Genomic DNA, 18,293 nt, shown 5'->3' with positions numbered 1-18,293 from the left:
TTTGTGATGGTCACGAAAAGGTAAACATTTATAACAGTCATTGTACCAAATGTGCTTTTCCTATCCAAATGTTAAAAATTGCTGCCATTTATCTGAAGAATTTGTTAAGCATCTAAAATTTTGTACCACTAAGTATCTGGAATATGCCTTGAAGCAACTTCTGTTTACAGACAAAGTCTGTAAGATATCCAAATACCACTGTGATGTGTTTACAGTTTATAAAAGAATGAAATATCAAGTCCTTTTGGGTGCATGTTTCTAAATGAGCATTAAATGAATTGGGAAAAAAAAAACTAGAAAATTTTCATGTCTGGTGCGTGCCAAGTGAATGATTGCATTCATTTACCCTTTGCAGCTTGCTTTTGGTTGATGAGGAACTCTTTCTAATGGTCATTAAGGTCATTGCTGGGAATTAGTTTACTTTTGTAAATGAATTTCACCTGGAAATGTCATTTCTCTGCAATCAACTGTATCATCTTGGGCCTATGAGCAATGATGCTGAACTACTGACAGATGGAGAATTTAGAAATGAGTTCCAACTAATTCTGACAGCCATCACTTCCCACCACCCTTAGTTAAAAATTAACTTCCAATAGTGGGAAAGAAAGATGATGAAACCCACCCAATACCTACAAAAGATGTTTAATATCACGAATTGTTATCCATCATTTCTTTTTTTGGGGAGGGAGAATGAGTTGATCTAGGGAGTTACAATGACTACTAAATAAAACCAAAGTTCATCTCCTACAGAATTAAACTTACAGTCAGTCATGAGGAAGCAGTCTCCCGGGGAAAATCATTGTTAACAGGAATCAAAAAGTATTGTCGGTCAAAAAGAAGCACTAAAATTCACCTGCATAGTTTATCTAGTTCAATTAGTCCTCAAGGCTTGTCTTTTAAATTTCCTATGAAATGGAGAATAGCAACAGTAAATTTCTTAGAGTCAAGATCATTCAGGTATTTAAAGTATTTAAGAGAGTACCTTTGACTATCTGGGTACTACAACGAGCTAACAGGCTTGGTCACTGCTTTAAAATAGAAAAGGTAAGCAAGAGGGAAGCCTCTCTCATCATAGGCTCTGAAAGCAAGAACTAGAATCATGGAGTTTGGGCCTTCAGTAGTGTAAGTACCCGAATGCTTGAATGATTTATATTCTAGTGGGAAAGTCTCAGGGTGGCTTTGTCAAATTAACAGCAAAATAGATGACTTCAGCAGATGCATTCGCTTGGAGCTAAACACTGATTTTGGAAAAATCCACAAGAAAGATGGTCAAAATATATAGGCCTATGTTATTATAATTATTGATGAATGTTCTATCTTTTCCCAGCACACATATCTCTTTTTAATATCTTCTGTCTCCTTCTGGCTTTGCTGCTTATGTGCCAATGATGGTTAGACAGAGAAATGCAAGCTTTTGTTGATGCCCATTCTTCAATTCTTGGGGTTTTTTTTTTTTTTTTTTCAGTATATTAGGAAAAGATGGAAGGATGTTTATGAGGGAAAATTGGTGGGATTTTATTAGCTAAATAAGTAAAGAATAGTAATGTAAAAATTGTACATTTCAGTAGCATAAACAATGCAAAAAAGTGGCAGAACTGATCATTATAAAAAAGGTAAGTATGTTTGAACTGGGAATGGAAACTTGAGGATAGGCACTCAAAAGATGAAATTGGGTAATGTCGTTAAGGGTCACCTGTGCATGGGGAGTGATTTCACTCAGAAACTCAGAGGATCATGTTTGAAGTTTTGGTGTATATTATTTATACATAAAAGGAGAGAAGGGATAGGGTAAATATGAAAAGATCTGAGTTTAAGTGATCACTCTGATATACTACAAAAGCAATTTCAGTTTAATTATGTAAAGAACTTAAATGTTGCCTTATCTTTGAGAAGTTACATAGTACAACTAAGCATTTTATGTTGGGAGATTTGGGAAAAATTAATCACTTACATCTCTTCTCCTCTAGGTTCAAAGCCCACTGAGAAGTAGACATGAGATCTGGATGAAGTACTAATGAAGTACTACTTCTCTCCAAGTTTAGATCTTGAAGTTTTAATCCAGCCAGTCTCATGAAGGAACACAGCCTACCCAATGCTCTTTGAGTGCAAATGAGCAAGAATGGAAATGATGAGAGGATGGTGGGGCTCTCGGCTTACGTCCTGACCCTGGCTGTTTACTGCATGGAGATAAAGTCTGACAGAACACAGGCCATGAGGAGGCAAGCGGAGTTTCAAGAGAATGTAGTGAGAGGCCAGGCTACACATGAAGTAGAGTAGTAACATTCCACACTTTAACCCAGCCCAGCAGAACAATGTGGAATGATGGATGCTGGGATTTTACTGTCCCCAGTTAGACAAATTACTTCTCTTTGGGGGAGAAAAAATAAGAATGGGGAAGAAGAAGTTTCTCTCTTTCCTCTTGGAGAAAATAAATGTTGGATAAAGTTTTAAGATCAAATGAAGGAATATGTAAAGATGGAGAAAACATTTTTTTTCCCCTATACTGTTCTGTCATTTTTCTGCTTGTATTATTCAAAATGCTTTCAGCTGCAAGTGACAGAAAATCAATAAAAAGTGGCTGGACACACAAAAAGTTGTACATGAATGTTCATAGCAGTTTTATTTGTAACGGCCCGAAAATGGAAACAACCAAAAGGTCCTTCAAAAAGTGAATAGTTAAATTATGGTATATCCACATCATGGGATACTAAGTAAAAAAAGAAATAAAAAGGAATGAACTACTGATACACGCATCAGCAAGGATGAATCTCTCAAGGACATTAAGCTGAGAAAAGCCAATCTCAAACAGTCATATACTGCATGATTCCATTCAGATAACATTCTCAGAATAACAGAGGTGGAGAACAGATCAGTGAATGCCAAGGGTAAGGGATGGTGGGTGGATGGGTGGGTTCGACTGTAAAGGGGTAACGTGAGGAAGGTCTTTGTGGTGATAGAACAGTTCTGAATTTCAGTTGCAATGGTGGTTAGATTAAAAAGCACATGCAATGAAATGGAATAGAACTGTGCATACATATTATACTTATGTCCATTTCCTGGCTTGATATTATGCTATAGTTATGTACAAACAACTGGGGAAATACTAGGTAAAGAGTACACAGGACTTCTCTGTACTATTTTTGTAACCTCAAGTGAATCTATATCTCAAAGTAAAAAGTTAAAAAAAAAAAAGAAAGAAAAAAGATGATTCATGTAAAAAGGGGAATACATTGGGTTATGGAATTGGGTAGTACAGGGGTTGAATCTACCAAGTTTCAGGTAAATCTGGATAAAGGAACTCAACCAATGTTACCAAGAGCTTTCTCTCTCCTTTTCTCAGCTCTGCTCGCTTTTCTTTGTTGACTTCATTCTGAAGACAGCTTTCTCCATGAAGCTGGGGAAGGTGTCAGATTTAGGCTTACCTGATCCTAGTATCTTGTAACCCAGGAAGGAAACAAATTCTCCTCCATTCTTAGAGAAGACTCTGAATTTTCGATCAGAAGTCCTCTTGGAACTGATCATCATTACCAGGAAGATGCACTACACTGAGTGGTCAGGATGGGCTGGGGGAGTGTGTGTGTGTGTGAGCGCGTGCGCGCGCGTGTGTGTACGAGAGGGCACACATGCACAGAGATAATTCCATTAGGACTCAGTGAGGAAGAGTGGTTTTTGAAAGAACAAGTGAGATGGTTTCATCAGACTCAGATCAGGTGGACCAGGCAAAACAAACGTCTGCTATAGAACTAAAACGTCACAATGACAACTCTGTGGACATGTATGAATACTTGATCCTCTAACTTGCAAAACACTTGAATAATTATATGTTATAATGAGAAGAGGTTATGCTTTAAATTATATGCATTTTTGGGAAGAAAAGTAAAGGCTAGTAGGAATGAACAAAATTTAGTAAATAACTAAAAACCTACAGGAAATATGATCCCAAGGCATGTGGCAATATAAATCTCAACAACACTGCAACACAAGTGAAGTTGATAATGAAAAGTTAGAAATTTACTTCGATCTCTAAATCATACAGAAAACCAAATTTTATAGGTAAAATGATAAATAGCTGAAATAGGCTAAATTGAAGTTTTGAAAAAAAAAAAGTAGAGGCCCTCTAACTTGGACTTACATACTCAAACCTGGAAAGTATCTTTTTAATAGGCACAGACCCCACTGTAATTCTCTGTTAAGCTCAGTGGTAGCTGGGGACTTTTTTTCTGAGTTGGGGGCATTTTAGGTAATGTTTTGTAGCCCAAGACAGTAAAAAGGTTGTTCATGGCCAGGGATGTACTCTAAGTAAGTAGATTCTCTTCAAACTGTAGGGGCAGAGCTAACTGGGGAATAATGATTCCGCTGTCTTGAAACTGAATGGGGAAGTGGAATGAAAGTAGATTTATGTGGAGAAAGCAAACGAAGCAGGCAGAGAGAACATACAGCAAGATATTTCAGGCTTAGGTTGAATAGATTAATATTTTTTCAATATGGTGCTCTTTCAGGCTTAGTTTGAATAGGTTAATATATATATATATATATTTTTTACCTAATACGAAGTTCAGGGGAGCAATGTACTTGGAATGAAAGAACATTTTCAAGTAGCATTTTGAACTGATTGAAAATTGGGGTGGGAGTTAACCTACATTAATAATTTTACTGGGAAGGATGGGAGGGAATAACAATTTTAAAAAAACATACTGATTCTGAAGCAGCCACATGAAGGGAGAATGAGAAAGGGATGTGTGCAAAGGGTGGTGTGTTAGAAAGGATTCTCAGCATTTCATATTTGAGAAGTGGCTTGCAGAAAATAAGAATATTCTGCAGGGATGAGAAATGAGGCTGAGGACAGTATTTTTGTCCAAAGTTCTGATCATAGGACTGTTTTCCTCTCATGTCACTAATCTTCTTAATTATACCAAATAGACATCTTTCACCTCCCATCTGTTTTAAAAGTAGAATAATAAACGACTTTTTTATTCTTGAAATTTTATTATGGCTGCTGGTTTATTTTGTCTTACATCTGCTTTAGGTAGAGACACACACACACACACACACACACACACGACAGAAATATCTCAGAACTAACCTTTCCTGACAGCTCTTAACTTGATGGACTAATCCCTACAGTGGCTGTTATGCAGAACTTGCCATTTGCAAAGCTTGAATGGTTTCCTAAATGATGTTCACTCTGAGAAATATGGACTATCTGTCAATTACTGCCTTTTGGGGGAAGTTACAGGAGAGGAAGAACTTAGTACTCTATATATACATTTCAAAAACAATTGTCCTGTGCTGATTCTTGAAACACAAGATTATATTTTTGTCTTAGTGTCCAAGTTGTGTCTTCAGACTTTGATTATAGAGTCTTAACACAAAAACATTCAGAATATAAGCCAGTGATTTTATAATATAGCTTACCTTGAGTAGCTGCCAACAAGTTGTAAATATGCAACAAGTAGTAGTATGTGATTTTTGATTGCAAAAGACACAGAATAGTCCTTGAAAAATCAATCCATAGGATTTGTGAATGTCTTTGGTGATACTAAAGACTGCTACTAATAATACTTTACTAGTAAAACTTTAAATTTTGTTTTTGATGTAAACAATATGAACTAAATAGAGTTTATTTAGAACTGTAAAGTGCATTGAGTAAATCTTTCCACAAAGTTACAGATGACCATGGGAGTGAAATTTGCTCTTTGCAGTAGATGCTTTTTGTATAGTTATCTATATGCAAAGTATTAGCCCCACTGCAGATGGAGGTAGTGAATTATCTAGGGATGACGGCAACTCTTTATACCAAGCTTAGTTCAAAGTCCCAACTCTGCTATTGTCTGGTTATTGAGATCTTTGGCAAATTATTTAACTTTTCTAAGTGTCTTCTTTTTCTTTTCTAAGTAGAAAAATAAATATATTTTGTCTATAAACCATCACATGAAATAACTGTGGCTAGGAGTTTGGAAATTCACATTTTTTTTGTTTTAGAAAGGCAATATAATATATATGCTGTACTTACATAACATCATCTGGGGGGGTCTGAGGCAACACTCCATAATCGGGCATTAATATTTCTGCAGTGAAACCTCTGAACATTCACACCAAGTGGGATAAAGACCATCAATAGTCTCACATCAGCGGAAGTCAGGTTTTACTGCCAAAAATTACAAAAACAAAAAACTTCTGATTTTCAAAATCTGTGAAGTTTTAGAATAGTAAACGAGGGGCTGTGAATCTGTAACATTGACTTTAAAGGCCTGTTATGAGGAATAAATGAAAAATGCATTTAAAGCACTTATCACATGATAAGAGCCCCCAAAATTAAGATTATTATTAAGAGCTATTGACTGATAGGCCCTCCACAAGTGATGGGACACTTTATAAGGCTCCTGACTGGAAGTCTCTCTCAAAATAAGGTTAAAATGTTTTATCTGATTCCAGAACTTGCATCTCCATCAACACTAAAGCTCTAATTGAGCAGTTATCTTAGATATCCGAGTTATTTCAGTGTGAAAGAATCAAATAATAATTCCAAATAAAATACATTTCTTATGAATACCAATCTCTCTTCAGATTGTTAAACATAAATTCAATATTTATAGTCACTTTTGCTATAATGTTTTGAAAATGTGAAATTGCTGACACCACTAATATATATGGGAACAGTTTGAGCATAACGTGCATTTTGTGTTTGTTTATGTGAGATTTCATCCAGATGAAATACTAGGTGAACATAGAAAATTGTATGTAGCTGAACCCAGTCGTGTAGGAGTTAACAAAACATAGCCAGCTCTCAAGTACAATGCGCCACAGCCATCCACACCAGGTGGTGTTATAAATTTCTATCTGATTCATATCACCTGGCCTTCCATCACTTCACTTTAATCTACAACCCTCCGACACTCACTTTCACAAGCAAACTTCTTTTTCAAGGCAAAGTGCCATATTTATAGTAGTATTTATGTGTTTCTTAAATGTTTTAATGTGTGAAACTGGGCTTGTTTATATTAGGTTCCGGTCTTTCTTTTATTATGTCAATGGCAAAGCTTTTGAGTGTTTATTGCACAATTCTGCACAGTGTGGTGAATTTTAGGAACGTATATGCCCTGGTATAGCAGGGCTAACTGTCATTCATCATACTTGATGTGTTTTGTACTTTTGGCTGGTAAGCAAAGTTACTATAGTATCCAGGCACATAAGAACAAGTTCTTCTGTTAATTTAAAAAAGTAGGAGAGCATAATATAAACTTACTTATAAAAATGTTACTCTATAAAAACCAAACTTTGTTTTAATTATCTTAACTTAGTAAAAAGGAGAAAGGTTGGAGTTAGCATTAATGTGTTGAAGTGGTTGTTTCAAACTGGTAAGTAACTCTTTTGAGTTAAATCTCTATCATTGTAACCCTGTTCTCTAGTCCTCTGTTAACTTTATAGCCATTATTAATCTAGAACATTGGTATTCAAAGCGTGTTTTTAGGAATATTACTAGGAGTGCTTTAATAAAAGGATGTATTTGTTTTGGTATTAAATAAGAAAATGGCCATATATTAACACATTCATAAGCAAGTATGTAGTGATGAAAATGAAACATCTGGGGTGTGCTTTAAAATACTCTAGCAAAGAAAATTAAAAAAAAAAAAAAAAGACAAGGGAAAAAAGGAATGTTCCAGACAAATGTGGAGAATTTTGGTAACTGGATTCAGTACTATGATTATATGAAGGTTCATTGTACTAGCCTCAAAAATTTTTTTTTTAAGTTTGATGTTTCAAAAGAATTTGGGAATTACTGTGTTAAATCAAGTAAGATTCTGATTGCAAGACTCCAGGGGCTTATATCGTCAATGTGCATGATCAACGTCCTAGCAGGCTGCCATTTCCCACTCTTCTTTGACATGGAAACTTTTCTTGGTGGAGTACCCAGGTAAGCCATGTCCTGTGGAATACACTTTGGACATCATGGTGTAGAATTAATAGTGCATACTTCAAAATATTCTCAGAAGTGCTGCACAGTGTTAGTCAAAAGAGAATGTTCTTTAGGTTTTTCTCTTATTTTTGATTTCCCACATTAAAGTTATTTGTTGTCAGTGGTCACTAAGAGCAATCAATCTTTGATAGCAGTATTTATGAAATTCATACCTAAAAATTTTACAAAGATGTCAACGCTGCTTTCAAATGAGAATAAAAAAACAAATTGCAAAAGAAATAGTATGACGCAAACCAAGTATATAGGTTCGTATGCAAATAAAATAAATAACTATTACCAGTAGTTACAACTGGTAATGATATTTGGGTGGGGGGCGGGGAAGGAAGCACATATTTTACTGTTTACCATTCCTTCTGGAACAAGATAATATTTTTTAAGAAAAATAAAGATTATCTTAGTTAAAATCAATCTATGGTGTCAGGATAGTGGTTATCCTTAGAGGGAGCTGGGATACAAGAGAGCTTTCTAGGACACTGATAATTCTCTATTCCTTGATCGATGGGCTGGTTACATGGGTTTGTTCACTTTGCGAAAATTCATTGAGCTGTATATTTATTACCGGACTAATTTTCACACAAGTAAAATTCATTTCAAAACTGTTTTATAGTGACTTAAACAGTACCTTGTTCTAGTTTAAATTCATATATTTTCTCCTTATTCATATATTCAACAGCTTTCTTTTCCCACATTTATTAACATTTATCCCCTCTAATTTCTCCTTAACATGGTTGCATTGCAAAGGCATTGTTATTAACTAGGCGAAATCTGTAGCTGACAAAAATGGCATCTAAGAAAATCACTCACGTCGTATGGTATGAGGTGGACCATGAGGTAGGGTCACTTAATCCTGCAAGCTAGCCATTCAGCAGTACGTGGTAAAAAGATGTCTTTTGAGACATATAGTTACCTAAAATAGATGGAAAGGAATAATAGAGAGGCTAGAGTGACTGATAAATAGGCAACACAACCAAAGGCCTAATGACAAAGGGAAAACACAAATCACGCACGGAGGATCTCCCTACGACGGATCCCGTGTGTGCTTTTATGGATACGGAATTACGAGTGTTGGAGCTGGAAGGAACTTCAAGGATCACTATTCCATCTCACACTCTTCCAACTAGATTTCAAGTCAAAAACATGCTAATAACTAAAAGGCCTAAAATGTTGCAGCTGGTTGTTAAATGGTTGCTTGATTTGACGGGACAGTTCCTTGGCCACATAAAATTCAAAGTGCATTTAACCAAATATTTGTTGTATTCAGAAGATAAACAGTCCAAACAAAGGAGGTGAACAAGGATATATGATTAAGTTGCAGCTCCATATACTTCCTGTAGTAGAAAAAAGTGATTAAAACATTTTCTTCATATCATTAAGGAACATATGCATTATTTTCAGACTTGGTTCTAGTACCACATATCTTGATCTAATCTGAAACACAAATCTACAAAATTCATTTCATATAAAATAAGAGTTTAAGGTGTGAAAGGGGTAGCAACGAGACAGAAAAGCAAGCACTATAAAATCTATGTCTTTAATATATCAATTATCAAGAAACAATATCAGTATTTTATTCATGAAGACTAGTTAAATAATATTTACAACAACTTTACGGGCACATATATGTACATTTGTACATCCAAGTATTTTTGGAAAGAAAAGTCATATATGATTTTTAAAAAAAGTAAGACCTAGGTCGTAATTTTATCACTTCTAAATTCTCCTTATTTTAAAAAACCAGTAAGGAAAAGATAACTCTACTGTTTTCTAAAATGTCCTAATCAACTTGTAGCTTAGTAAAACAGAGCTGCCACCATGCTGACCAAGGGATTTTAAAGGGTAGCAAATATGTCAGAAATGTAAAACACACCTTTTCTGTTGAAATTTTATATTTGCTTGGAATACAAAAGAACAAAACAGAAGGAATTTCGTTTTCTGCTTGCTGAAGGTATTTGGGTAAAGCTAGCTTTTAAGATGGTCTTCTTTCAAACAAGTTTCTGAGAGGGCACTGCAAACAAAGCCTTTTAAAAGCTGCCTCATCAATTTCATTTTCCTTGATTTTGAAGAGACTTATCTTAGATTTCCTTTTGAAATACTTCTTCCAAATTTTCTAACCATGCTTGGCTTTACTTTATGGATGTTTCGTTTATATTCTAGAGAAGAAATAAAAAGATATATAAATATGGTAAAAGTATCATTCAAAAAGAATTTTCACCATTCGTTAAATTTCACAGTTGTTAATTAGCATGATTTAAAACATAGCACCAACAAAGAAATATTAATACATTTGGTTTGAAAGTAGAAATTCATTTCTCCACATTGTAAACTAAAGTTTCAGTGCACGCATAAGTACACCCTTCCTCTCCCCACAGACAGTAGGCAAAGTCAGTGAATAAGCCACCACATTGACTTCTGTTCTTTCTGAACAAAGGAAAGACTGTATTTGTACATTATCTTTTGTGCATCATCATTTTTTTTTCATTCTTTGGATTATTTCCCTAGGACTCTCACACTGCTACATTTTACCAGTTTAGAAGTATCATTTGAATCCAGTACTTCCCAATGTGTTGATCCTGATCCCACAGCCTTTTATCCTTTCATGGCTGCCTCTCAACTGTGTTCTATCTACTTATGTCCATCCTTCTGGCTCTTTGTCAATGTTCACAATGATTCTCTACTCACTGAAGTGTAGTTACAACAAGGTGCCTTCTTTATGGGTCAGTCTAATCTCCCATCCATTTTCTTGGTCACATTAGGTTTTAGCTTTAGGGGCACATTATTCTCTTGACACTATTTCTTGTTTCTCCAACTGCTCAGTAAACAGAGTGACCTTCTCTCCCAGTGACGTTCCTTTGCTTTTTTATTCGTACACTGTTAGCTGGAGAACGCAGGTGAATACATTCTAAGGAAGGCAGTTTCAGTTCTCTCCTGCTTTTCAAGTAATTCCTGATGTGTACCTGGGCATTTTCACTCGGATACCCTGATGTACATAAACCTTTATCTTCCCTTAAACTAATGCCTCTTTCTAAGTGCTCTATTATGCTTAACAACATATACTCTTTTAACCAGCTTTAGCTTTTCTTTCCTCTTTGGCAAGTACTGTATTTAGTATTATCTCTTACATTTTCTTCTATAGACTTTTTAAAAAAATTCATCTCTCCTTACAGATAAGGTATTTGGTGCATTTTACACTACTTTTAGACAATAAGCATATTAGGAAACCTAAATCTCTATCACTTGAGAATTACAAACGTATTACTTGGCTGCAGGATTATGACTTCCTGGAGAACTTTTTCAGGAGACCAGTGGGCAGGACATATCACCAACTGCAGTTACACACTATTAAACATTATTAAACATGGCATGTTAAACCAAATAATCATAGTAAATTTTACTTTTCAGGACTTTACTGTTTGGCTTTTAAATCTGCACAAAAGACATTTTCATTGAACTTAAAGTAACTGTCACTGGCCACCACAAGAAGTAAGGATTTATCAATACAGGTTGGCAAAACGATTGAGAAATTTTGTATTACTCTAATGAAAGAGCACGGACAGAAAAAAAAGTAACAATAGTTTTCATGTTATTCTTAGAAACACACATTATCTCATGAAATCTTTAAATTTCAAGTACTATAATAATAAGTCCCTTTACAGAAAAACCAAACTGGGTCTTAACGATCTTCGTATTTATCATAAAAACAAACAAACAAAAAACCTTGCACATAGAGAGTGTGCAGTAAATAAATACTTCCTGATTGAAGTCTTAGGAACTACAGCATCAGAAAGATAGAGGTCTAGGCGCAAAGGCTTAGAAACGGGTTGGCGCTACGCACCTCCAGCTTCACTGAAGATGTGGTTTGTTACCATGGACTCATGTGACCTTCATATGAAACTGAGAGGATGCAGTCCCCTCTATCAGTATTTTTTTCAACTTGCTAATGGGAGTAGCAATATAATTGTAACTGGGTAAAGACTGGAGCCTCACAATAATTGCCCAATGAGTCAGAGGCCAAATTACTAAAAATAATAGGCTAAGAGAAAAATGTCAAGTGGATATAGTTATCTGTAAAATATACTTAATCACTAACCTATTAAATAACATAGTTAGCTACTTATTTCAATTACTAGTTAAATTATTTACCCACTCTTCTGTAATATGAGGCAGTATGGAAAACAAAAAGGTGGTAGAATACAGAGTTAGAAGATCCAGCTCTGAGTTTTGGCTCTATCATGAAATCTCTCTGTAATCTTGCATAAGTGTGTTTTCTATTTTGTGTCTTAAGTTTTCTTATCTGTAACAGGGATAACCACACTTACAGTATAATAAAGGTGATGAGTATATAAAAGGAGATTCTTATGAAAACACTGCAAAAAATGTAAAGTATTATCCATATGTTAATTAATCATGTTATTAAATATCAAAATAAGAGCTGAGACATACCCACTGTTGGTCTGTTTTCTTGTAAATGTTTATCACTTGAATTATCTTGATGAACACGTTTGGCAGATCCAGAATTTACCTCAGCAGTTAACGAAGTATTTGATGTAGAACTTCAGGGGAAAAATTTCTATTTTAGTAAAGCATTTTTTATGTCTCTAAGTTCCAACACATATTCTACATGCAGTAATGATTAAAGAAAAAGTGATTACTCTAAAATATTAGGTTGTAAAATCCCACAGATGTAACTGGAGACACAAAATAAATTTTTGGCCCATAGGGAAATTTAGTTGTATGTGATTTTAATGATGCTTTATTCAAATCAGAGATTACAATTACAGATGTATGTCACAATTCTTTAACAGAACATTTCCAGGGTGCTGGGCTGGAATAGAAGCAAATATTGTTATTCAAAGTATAGCAATAAGGAGCACATTGCAACGAGGTGAAAAACTAAACTCATGTTACACATTTGGAGCAAGACTCCTAATCTGGGGAATATAAACAAGTGACATTGTTGGGAAAACTTGCTTCTAAATCAAAGCATGGTAATCGACTGCAACTCTCTCTCTGATTATTGCAATTAGAGAAAGAAAAACGAAAAGAATGACCTATTTTCATTTGTTTGATTTTCAAAAATTTTTATCAATCTCACATTATCAATGGGTCAAATTTCTAACTCAATTTGAGTTGATGTTTTACTAAACACCTATTGTGGCCTCATATCACAAGATATACAAATGAATAAGGCACAAAGAACCTATGTCCTGAAAACTAACATAATGGATACACAGTGGGGAGGGGGAATTATAAGACAAATAAACAAAACACAAGGTAGAGTAAAAAATAGTGCCACAGGTTTTCAAACTACAAGAAGCTATAGGTTCCTGAGTTTAGAAGAAGGAAGAAAAATGGAAGATTTTGTGGATGAGATGAATTTGATCCGGGCCCTGAAAAACAGCAGTTCAAACCTTCTCAGCCCTAAAGAGGATCAAGTTTTAATAGGCAGGGTTGGGGATTGAGTGGGGGATGACATTCCCCCCTCCACACTGATTCAAATAAGCTAATTCTAGGAAATTTCTGGCTAGTCAAGATATTATATACCATTTTACAGGTTGATACTAATTGGATTGTCAGTTGGATTAACAACTGGAGGCTTCCCTTTTATGGCAACAACTTGTTCCGGCAATCCTAACTACGTGGGTTTATGTTTGTGGAGAAGGGAGAATACAGGTTAGTTACATGCTCATTGAAAGTAGTCTGAAATGGCAATTTAATACCATAGCAAAAAAGAAAAAGAGAAATAGGCATGAACACAGTGAATGCTGGGAAAAATAGGTTAACCTATGTACTTCAATTTTCTAGAACTTATAAGAGAAATGTTTATGGTGTTTATAATGGTGATTTTGCTTAAACTGCTCAAGAATGCAAATAATTACCTTCCCAAAATGGTTATAGAGAAGTACTTGTATTATGAAAGTAAACATATTCAGTTGTAGAAAAATTCTATTCCTAAAAATTGGTAAATAAACTATAAATTGGTAAGTTACTATAATTCTATTTTGGATACTAAACACACATTTTTGATAGCATATGTATCAGCTGTTTAAGGCAAAAAATCCCTTTTGGTCATTTGGTGATTTTATTTCTTCAATAAAGATTAATGTCATTGGTTATTTTTGAAAAGGGTTGTTTTCCCTGCTATTTATCTTAAAAGTTGTCTTTATTTTTTTTATGGTATGACTCTTCACTTTGTTTTTACTTGAAAATTAGGGTTTTGAATAAATTTATTTGAATAAAACTCGCATTTCTAGAAATAAAATCAAAGCCTAATAAAATAAGTAATGTATTTATATATAAGTAAAACACACTCAAACATTTTTAGGATTTAGATAACATAGTCAGCCCACTGATGAAATGTTTAACATTTATGTTATAAATTTATGTTCAATCATAAAATAAAAAAGACCTAAAATTGGTATGGTTACAAATTCAAATTATGTTAAAGGCTATCTTGAGAAGAAATCTAAAGAGTCTTCTAGTTGTATGCCACATATATTTCCATACTTATTAATAAAAGTTAAGATTTAGCTTTTTGTTCCCTTACATAGGTAGAATGTTTCTGCTTAATGAATATAATGCATGTCCATATTCTTTCATGCCAAGATAACTTTTAGTTGGAATCATATACATCTTGCAAAACAAACCAAAAATGTATGTAAATGTGAGACCATTTCTGGGTACTAAGACTGTGGAACAAACGAAAAAACCAACCAAACTAGCATAAAGCAAGCAAAACAGCAAATTGACTAATAAAAATAAATAAAAATTTATATATCTATTTTATTTGTATATTTGGTAAACTGATTCATTTGGTTAAAATAGTCTTATGTTACCGTGACTATACAAGTTGAAATGATTATATACCTGAAATTCTCAGGTTAAGTAGTTACCAAAAAATTCAGTCTGGTGGGTTTTTGGAATACCCAGTGCTTCTGGACTCTATTTTTTTTTTTTTTTGATGAGAAAAACTCATACAAAATAAATGTATACATAGATGGAGCCTTCCCTTCCTCATTTAAAAAAACCATAACAGAATATATACACACCAAGTATGTACATACAGCTGCTAAGTGGAAAATACCAGAGTTTATTACTCTCAAGCTTGTGTAGATTTAATTGGGAGAAAGGAAGATTTTTTAAAAAGTAATTATGTACATTTCTAGGGTTAATCTCTTTTAACCTTAGTTAACGGCAGGATCTAATTATTGGTACCAGAGGGAATGTAATAGAGCAATTAATAGGCTATAAGAAATCTCACTTTCTTTATATGTCCTTTAATATTATCTTACAATGTTAGTTGCTCATGTGAAAACCCTTTAACTTTTCTAAAACCACTCCAAATACATAATTTACATACCTGGACATTTCTTGAAAAATCACTTGATTTTGACATGACTATGTTTACACTTAAAATTTATTCTTAGCTATAAACTTCTGCCACATCTTAGTTAATACAACAGAGCACACCACCAGTGAAGAACAAAAAACGTCCTCCATATTAATTAATGAAGAGAATGACATTGTTGACACAATGAAAATTAGTGATAAGATGGTTGAAACAGATGTTGCTGGTTAGCTAGGCTCACTCAGTCAGTAACTGACTGCCATAGATGAGCCAGAATAACTACAGAATTCAAGTTTGTGACATAGCAAAATGCAAAACTGTAAGTGCCATGGATAGTCAGAGATATTCAGGAAAAATCAATCCATAAATTTTAAACATTCCAAGGCTTTGCTGTACTTTGGAGGGAAAAGGACAGATCCTAAAAGCAACCAGGAGATGATACTCTATGTGGCACAAATAAATAGGCTACTTGTAAATTTGTTTACAGTAACCCAGATAACAGGTTCACGGTGGAAAATACAAAACTTAAAAAGAGTTATCTTAAGATATACTCTTCTCTCCATAATCATATGTAAAAGAAAAAGAGGTAAAGCAAGGCAGATCCATTTTACAATATATCCATTCACTCCATCCTGTCATTGCACTCAGCATTACAGGATATAAAGACCATATAATAGACTTCATGTCATTGAACTCAATTATTTAAGACTTCTTTCCTTGTCTTTGAGTTTTAGCTGTTTTACTGCTATGTACCCAGGTATGTTTCTCTTTTATTAATGCTGCTTGTGGTGTACAGTGCTTGCCGAACCTGCAATTTGTTACCTTTTTGTCAGTTCTGGAAAATGATTAGCCAACATCTTCTCAATACTATTTTCCACGATTCTTTTTCTCTTTCTTTCTGGGGCTCAAAATACATATATGTTAGACCTTTTTAACTGTGACCCATGTGTCTCTTTCACTCTTCTCTATTTTTTTTAATCTTTTTATCTTTTTGCATATTGGTTTGTATTTTTTCTATAATTTATCTTCCAGTTCACTAAACTCTCTTCTGCTGCACATAATCTGTTAAATTGATTTATTGAGTTTGAAATGTCAGTAAATTCTATTTTTCAATTCTAGAGTATCCATTTGATTCATTTTAATAGAATCCAGTTCTTTGGGAAATTATCATCTATTTTGTTGAGCTTAATCACAGTTAAATTTTTAAAGTCCTTATATGATAATCTCAAAATCTGCACCACTACTTCTCTAATTTGTTTTTTTCTCTTGATTTTCAGTCCTTTGGTCCTATCTCCTGGCATACTTGGTAAGTTTGCTTAAGTGCTAAGCATTGTGGATGGAAAAACTGTAGGGGCTGTAGATGACATACTCTTCAGAGACAATTTAATTTTCTTCTGCAAGAATGCAGAATAGAAATAGATCACCTTGATCCAAAAAGGGACTGAACTATCTAAGGTCTGTTTGAGGCTTTCAAGAACTGGTCTATTGCCAATATGCCCTATTCTTTCTTACAGCATAGGCCTTTAGGAGTTTTAAATAATATGCTGGGTGTTTAACAGGATCTTTCTCCATGATGATCCCTGAACAACAATTTTTGTATCCCAGCCCCATGAGAAGATCAAAACTCTGCTTATTACTTTAGCCTCTTGGCAGCTACTTTTAGCTTGGTTTCTCGGCCCCTCATCCCATAGAGTTTACTACCTGGCAAGTATCTTGAGGGCAAAAGCTACACAGAACGACTTTGTTTTCATAGCTCATTGAGCAGCTGATAGCTCTGAGCATCTATTTTCTGCTTGGCCTCAATGCTTGATGCCATGAAATAGCAAATCCTAACTTTAAAAAAGAAGGCACACCTTCTTTTCCTTTTCTCTGGGATCTTAGACCCTCAAGTCCTGGTTGTGTTGGTTGTTCTCTAGTGCCTTCAAGCAGCTGTTCATTGTATTCTATCAGCTTTTATAATTGTTCTTAATGGGTGGCTTGGTCTGATACAAGGTACAGTGTCAGAGCCAGAAACAGAAGTCTATTCATTCATTATATTTTACTCATATATCCAAATCCATTAAAATAATATAATTTTAGGACTGAAGAAATTCAGTAATAGCTAAAGGGAAAAATACCAAGTGAGTAAAAAATTGTCAGCAGAAGAAAAGTTAAAATTAAATGACCCTTTTGAAGGCCAGGAGACTTTTGGATTTATTTTTAATAATCTGAAATATGGAATACTTTATACAAATAATAAGTGAAATACTTGGGCTTTATCAAGATCTCCCTTTGACAGTATAAATCTAGTGCCACCTTCAGAGCAACTTATTATATATATGCTTAAATATGAACTGACAGTCTAATTACAAGAAATTAAAAAAGCTACAGGAAACAAAATATGAAGATGATCTTACGTAAGTATGAAGACTGCACCAGCTTGTATTTAATCGTACCTGGTCAGTTTCCGTTTCTTGTTGGCAGCAGCAGTCATGGCCATGTAGGATGGTACTATGCTTGGTATCGGCAGAGGATGTTTAGTTGAGAATGAAGAAGGGGCAAGCCTGTATATCAAATAATAAAAAATAAAAAGAGTAATTTTGATTTGTACTATGGACCAAAAAGGGGGCATAAACTTCCATAATTAAAACACCACTTTGTATTAACAGATAAACATTATTTAATACTATAAAACTTCCCTGGATTGTCAGGGGCTTTCTTCTCTCTTTTTTTATACCATAGATATATGTCAAGAGATTGCAGCATAGAAAGGTGAAGATACCATTCTTCCCATATTTGGATTAATTGTGAATATTCAGGTTACGTGAGAAGGATATGTCTTTGCTTGGATGACATCCAGTCAACCACAGGACTTAGGACTACTTCAGAGTAAGCTGAGACTTGTTAAACATCATAGAAACTGGGGTAGTTCCTTTAGTGAAGACACTAATGAATAATAACAAACATCTGGTAGTCCTCCAGTGATGCCTT

At 34.4% G+C, this 18,293-nt stretch overlaps 1 protein-coding gene across 1 annotated transcript in view; it reads right to left on the bottom strand.

Moving 5' to 3' along the window:
• Nucleotides 1–9,569: 9,569 nt before the first annotated feature.
• The window catches only part of KIF18A (kinesin family member 18A), a 73,306-nt gene continuing 64,582 nt past the window's right edge, over nucleotides 9,570–18,293 (bottom strand). Inside the window, exons 15-17 of the mRNA XM_064492486.1 lie at nucleotides 17,759–17,866; nucleotides 12,419–12,528; nucleotides 9,570–10,128 (exon numbers count right to left, since the gene is read on the bottom strand). Coding sequence (XP_064348556.1) covers nucleotides 10,046–10,128; nucleotides 12,419–12,528; nucleotides 17,759–17,866 — 301 coding nt within the window. The 3' untranslated portion in view covers nucleotides 9,570–10,045. The remainder of the gene's footprint in view (nucleotides 10,129–12,418; nucleotides 12,529–17,758; nucleotides 17,867–18,293) is intronic.

Source organism: Camelus dromedarius, chromosome 12 (assembly GCF_036321535.1).
Source record: "Camelus dromedarius isolate mCamDro1 chromosome 12, mCamDro1.pat, whole genome shotgun sequence".
Taxonomy (NCBI): Eukaryota; Metazoa; Chordata; class Mammalia; order Artiodactyla; family Camelidae; genus Camelus; species Camelus dromedarius.
The sequence above is the reverse complement of the archived record's forward strand: the minus strand, read 5'-3'. Positions and strand labels throughout refer to the sequence as shown.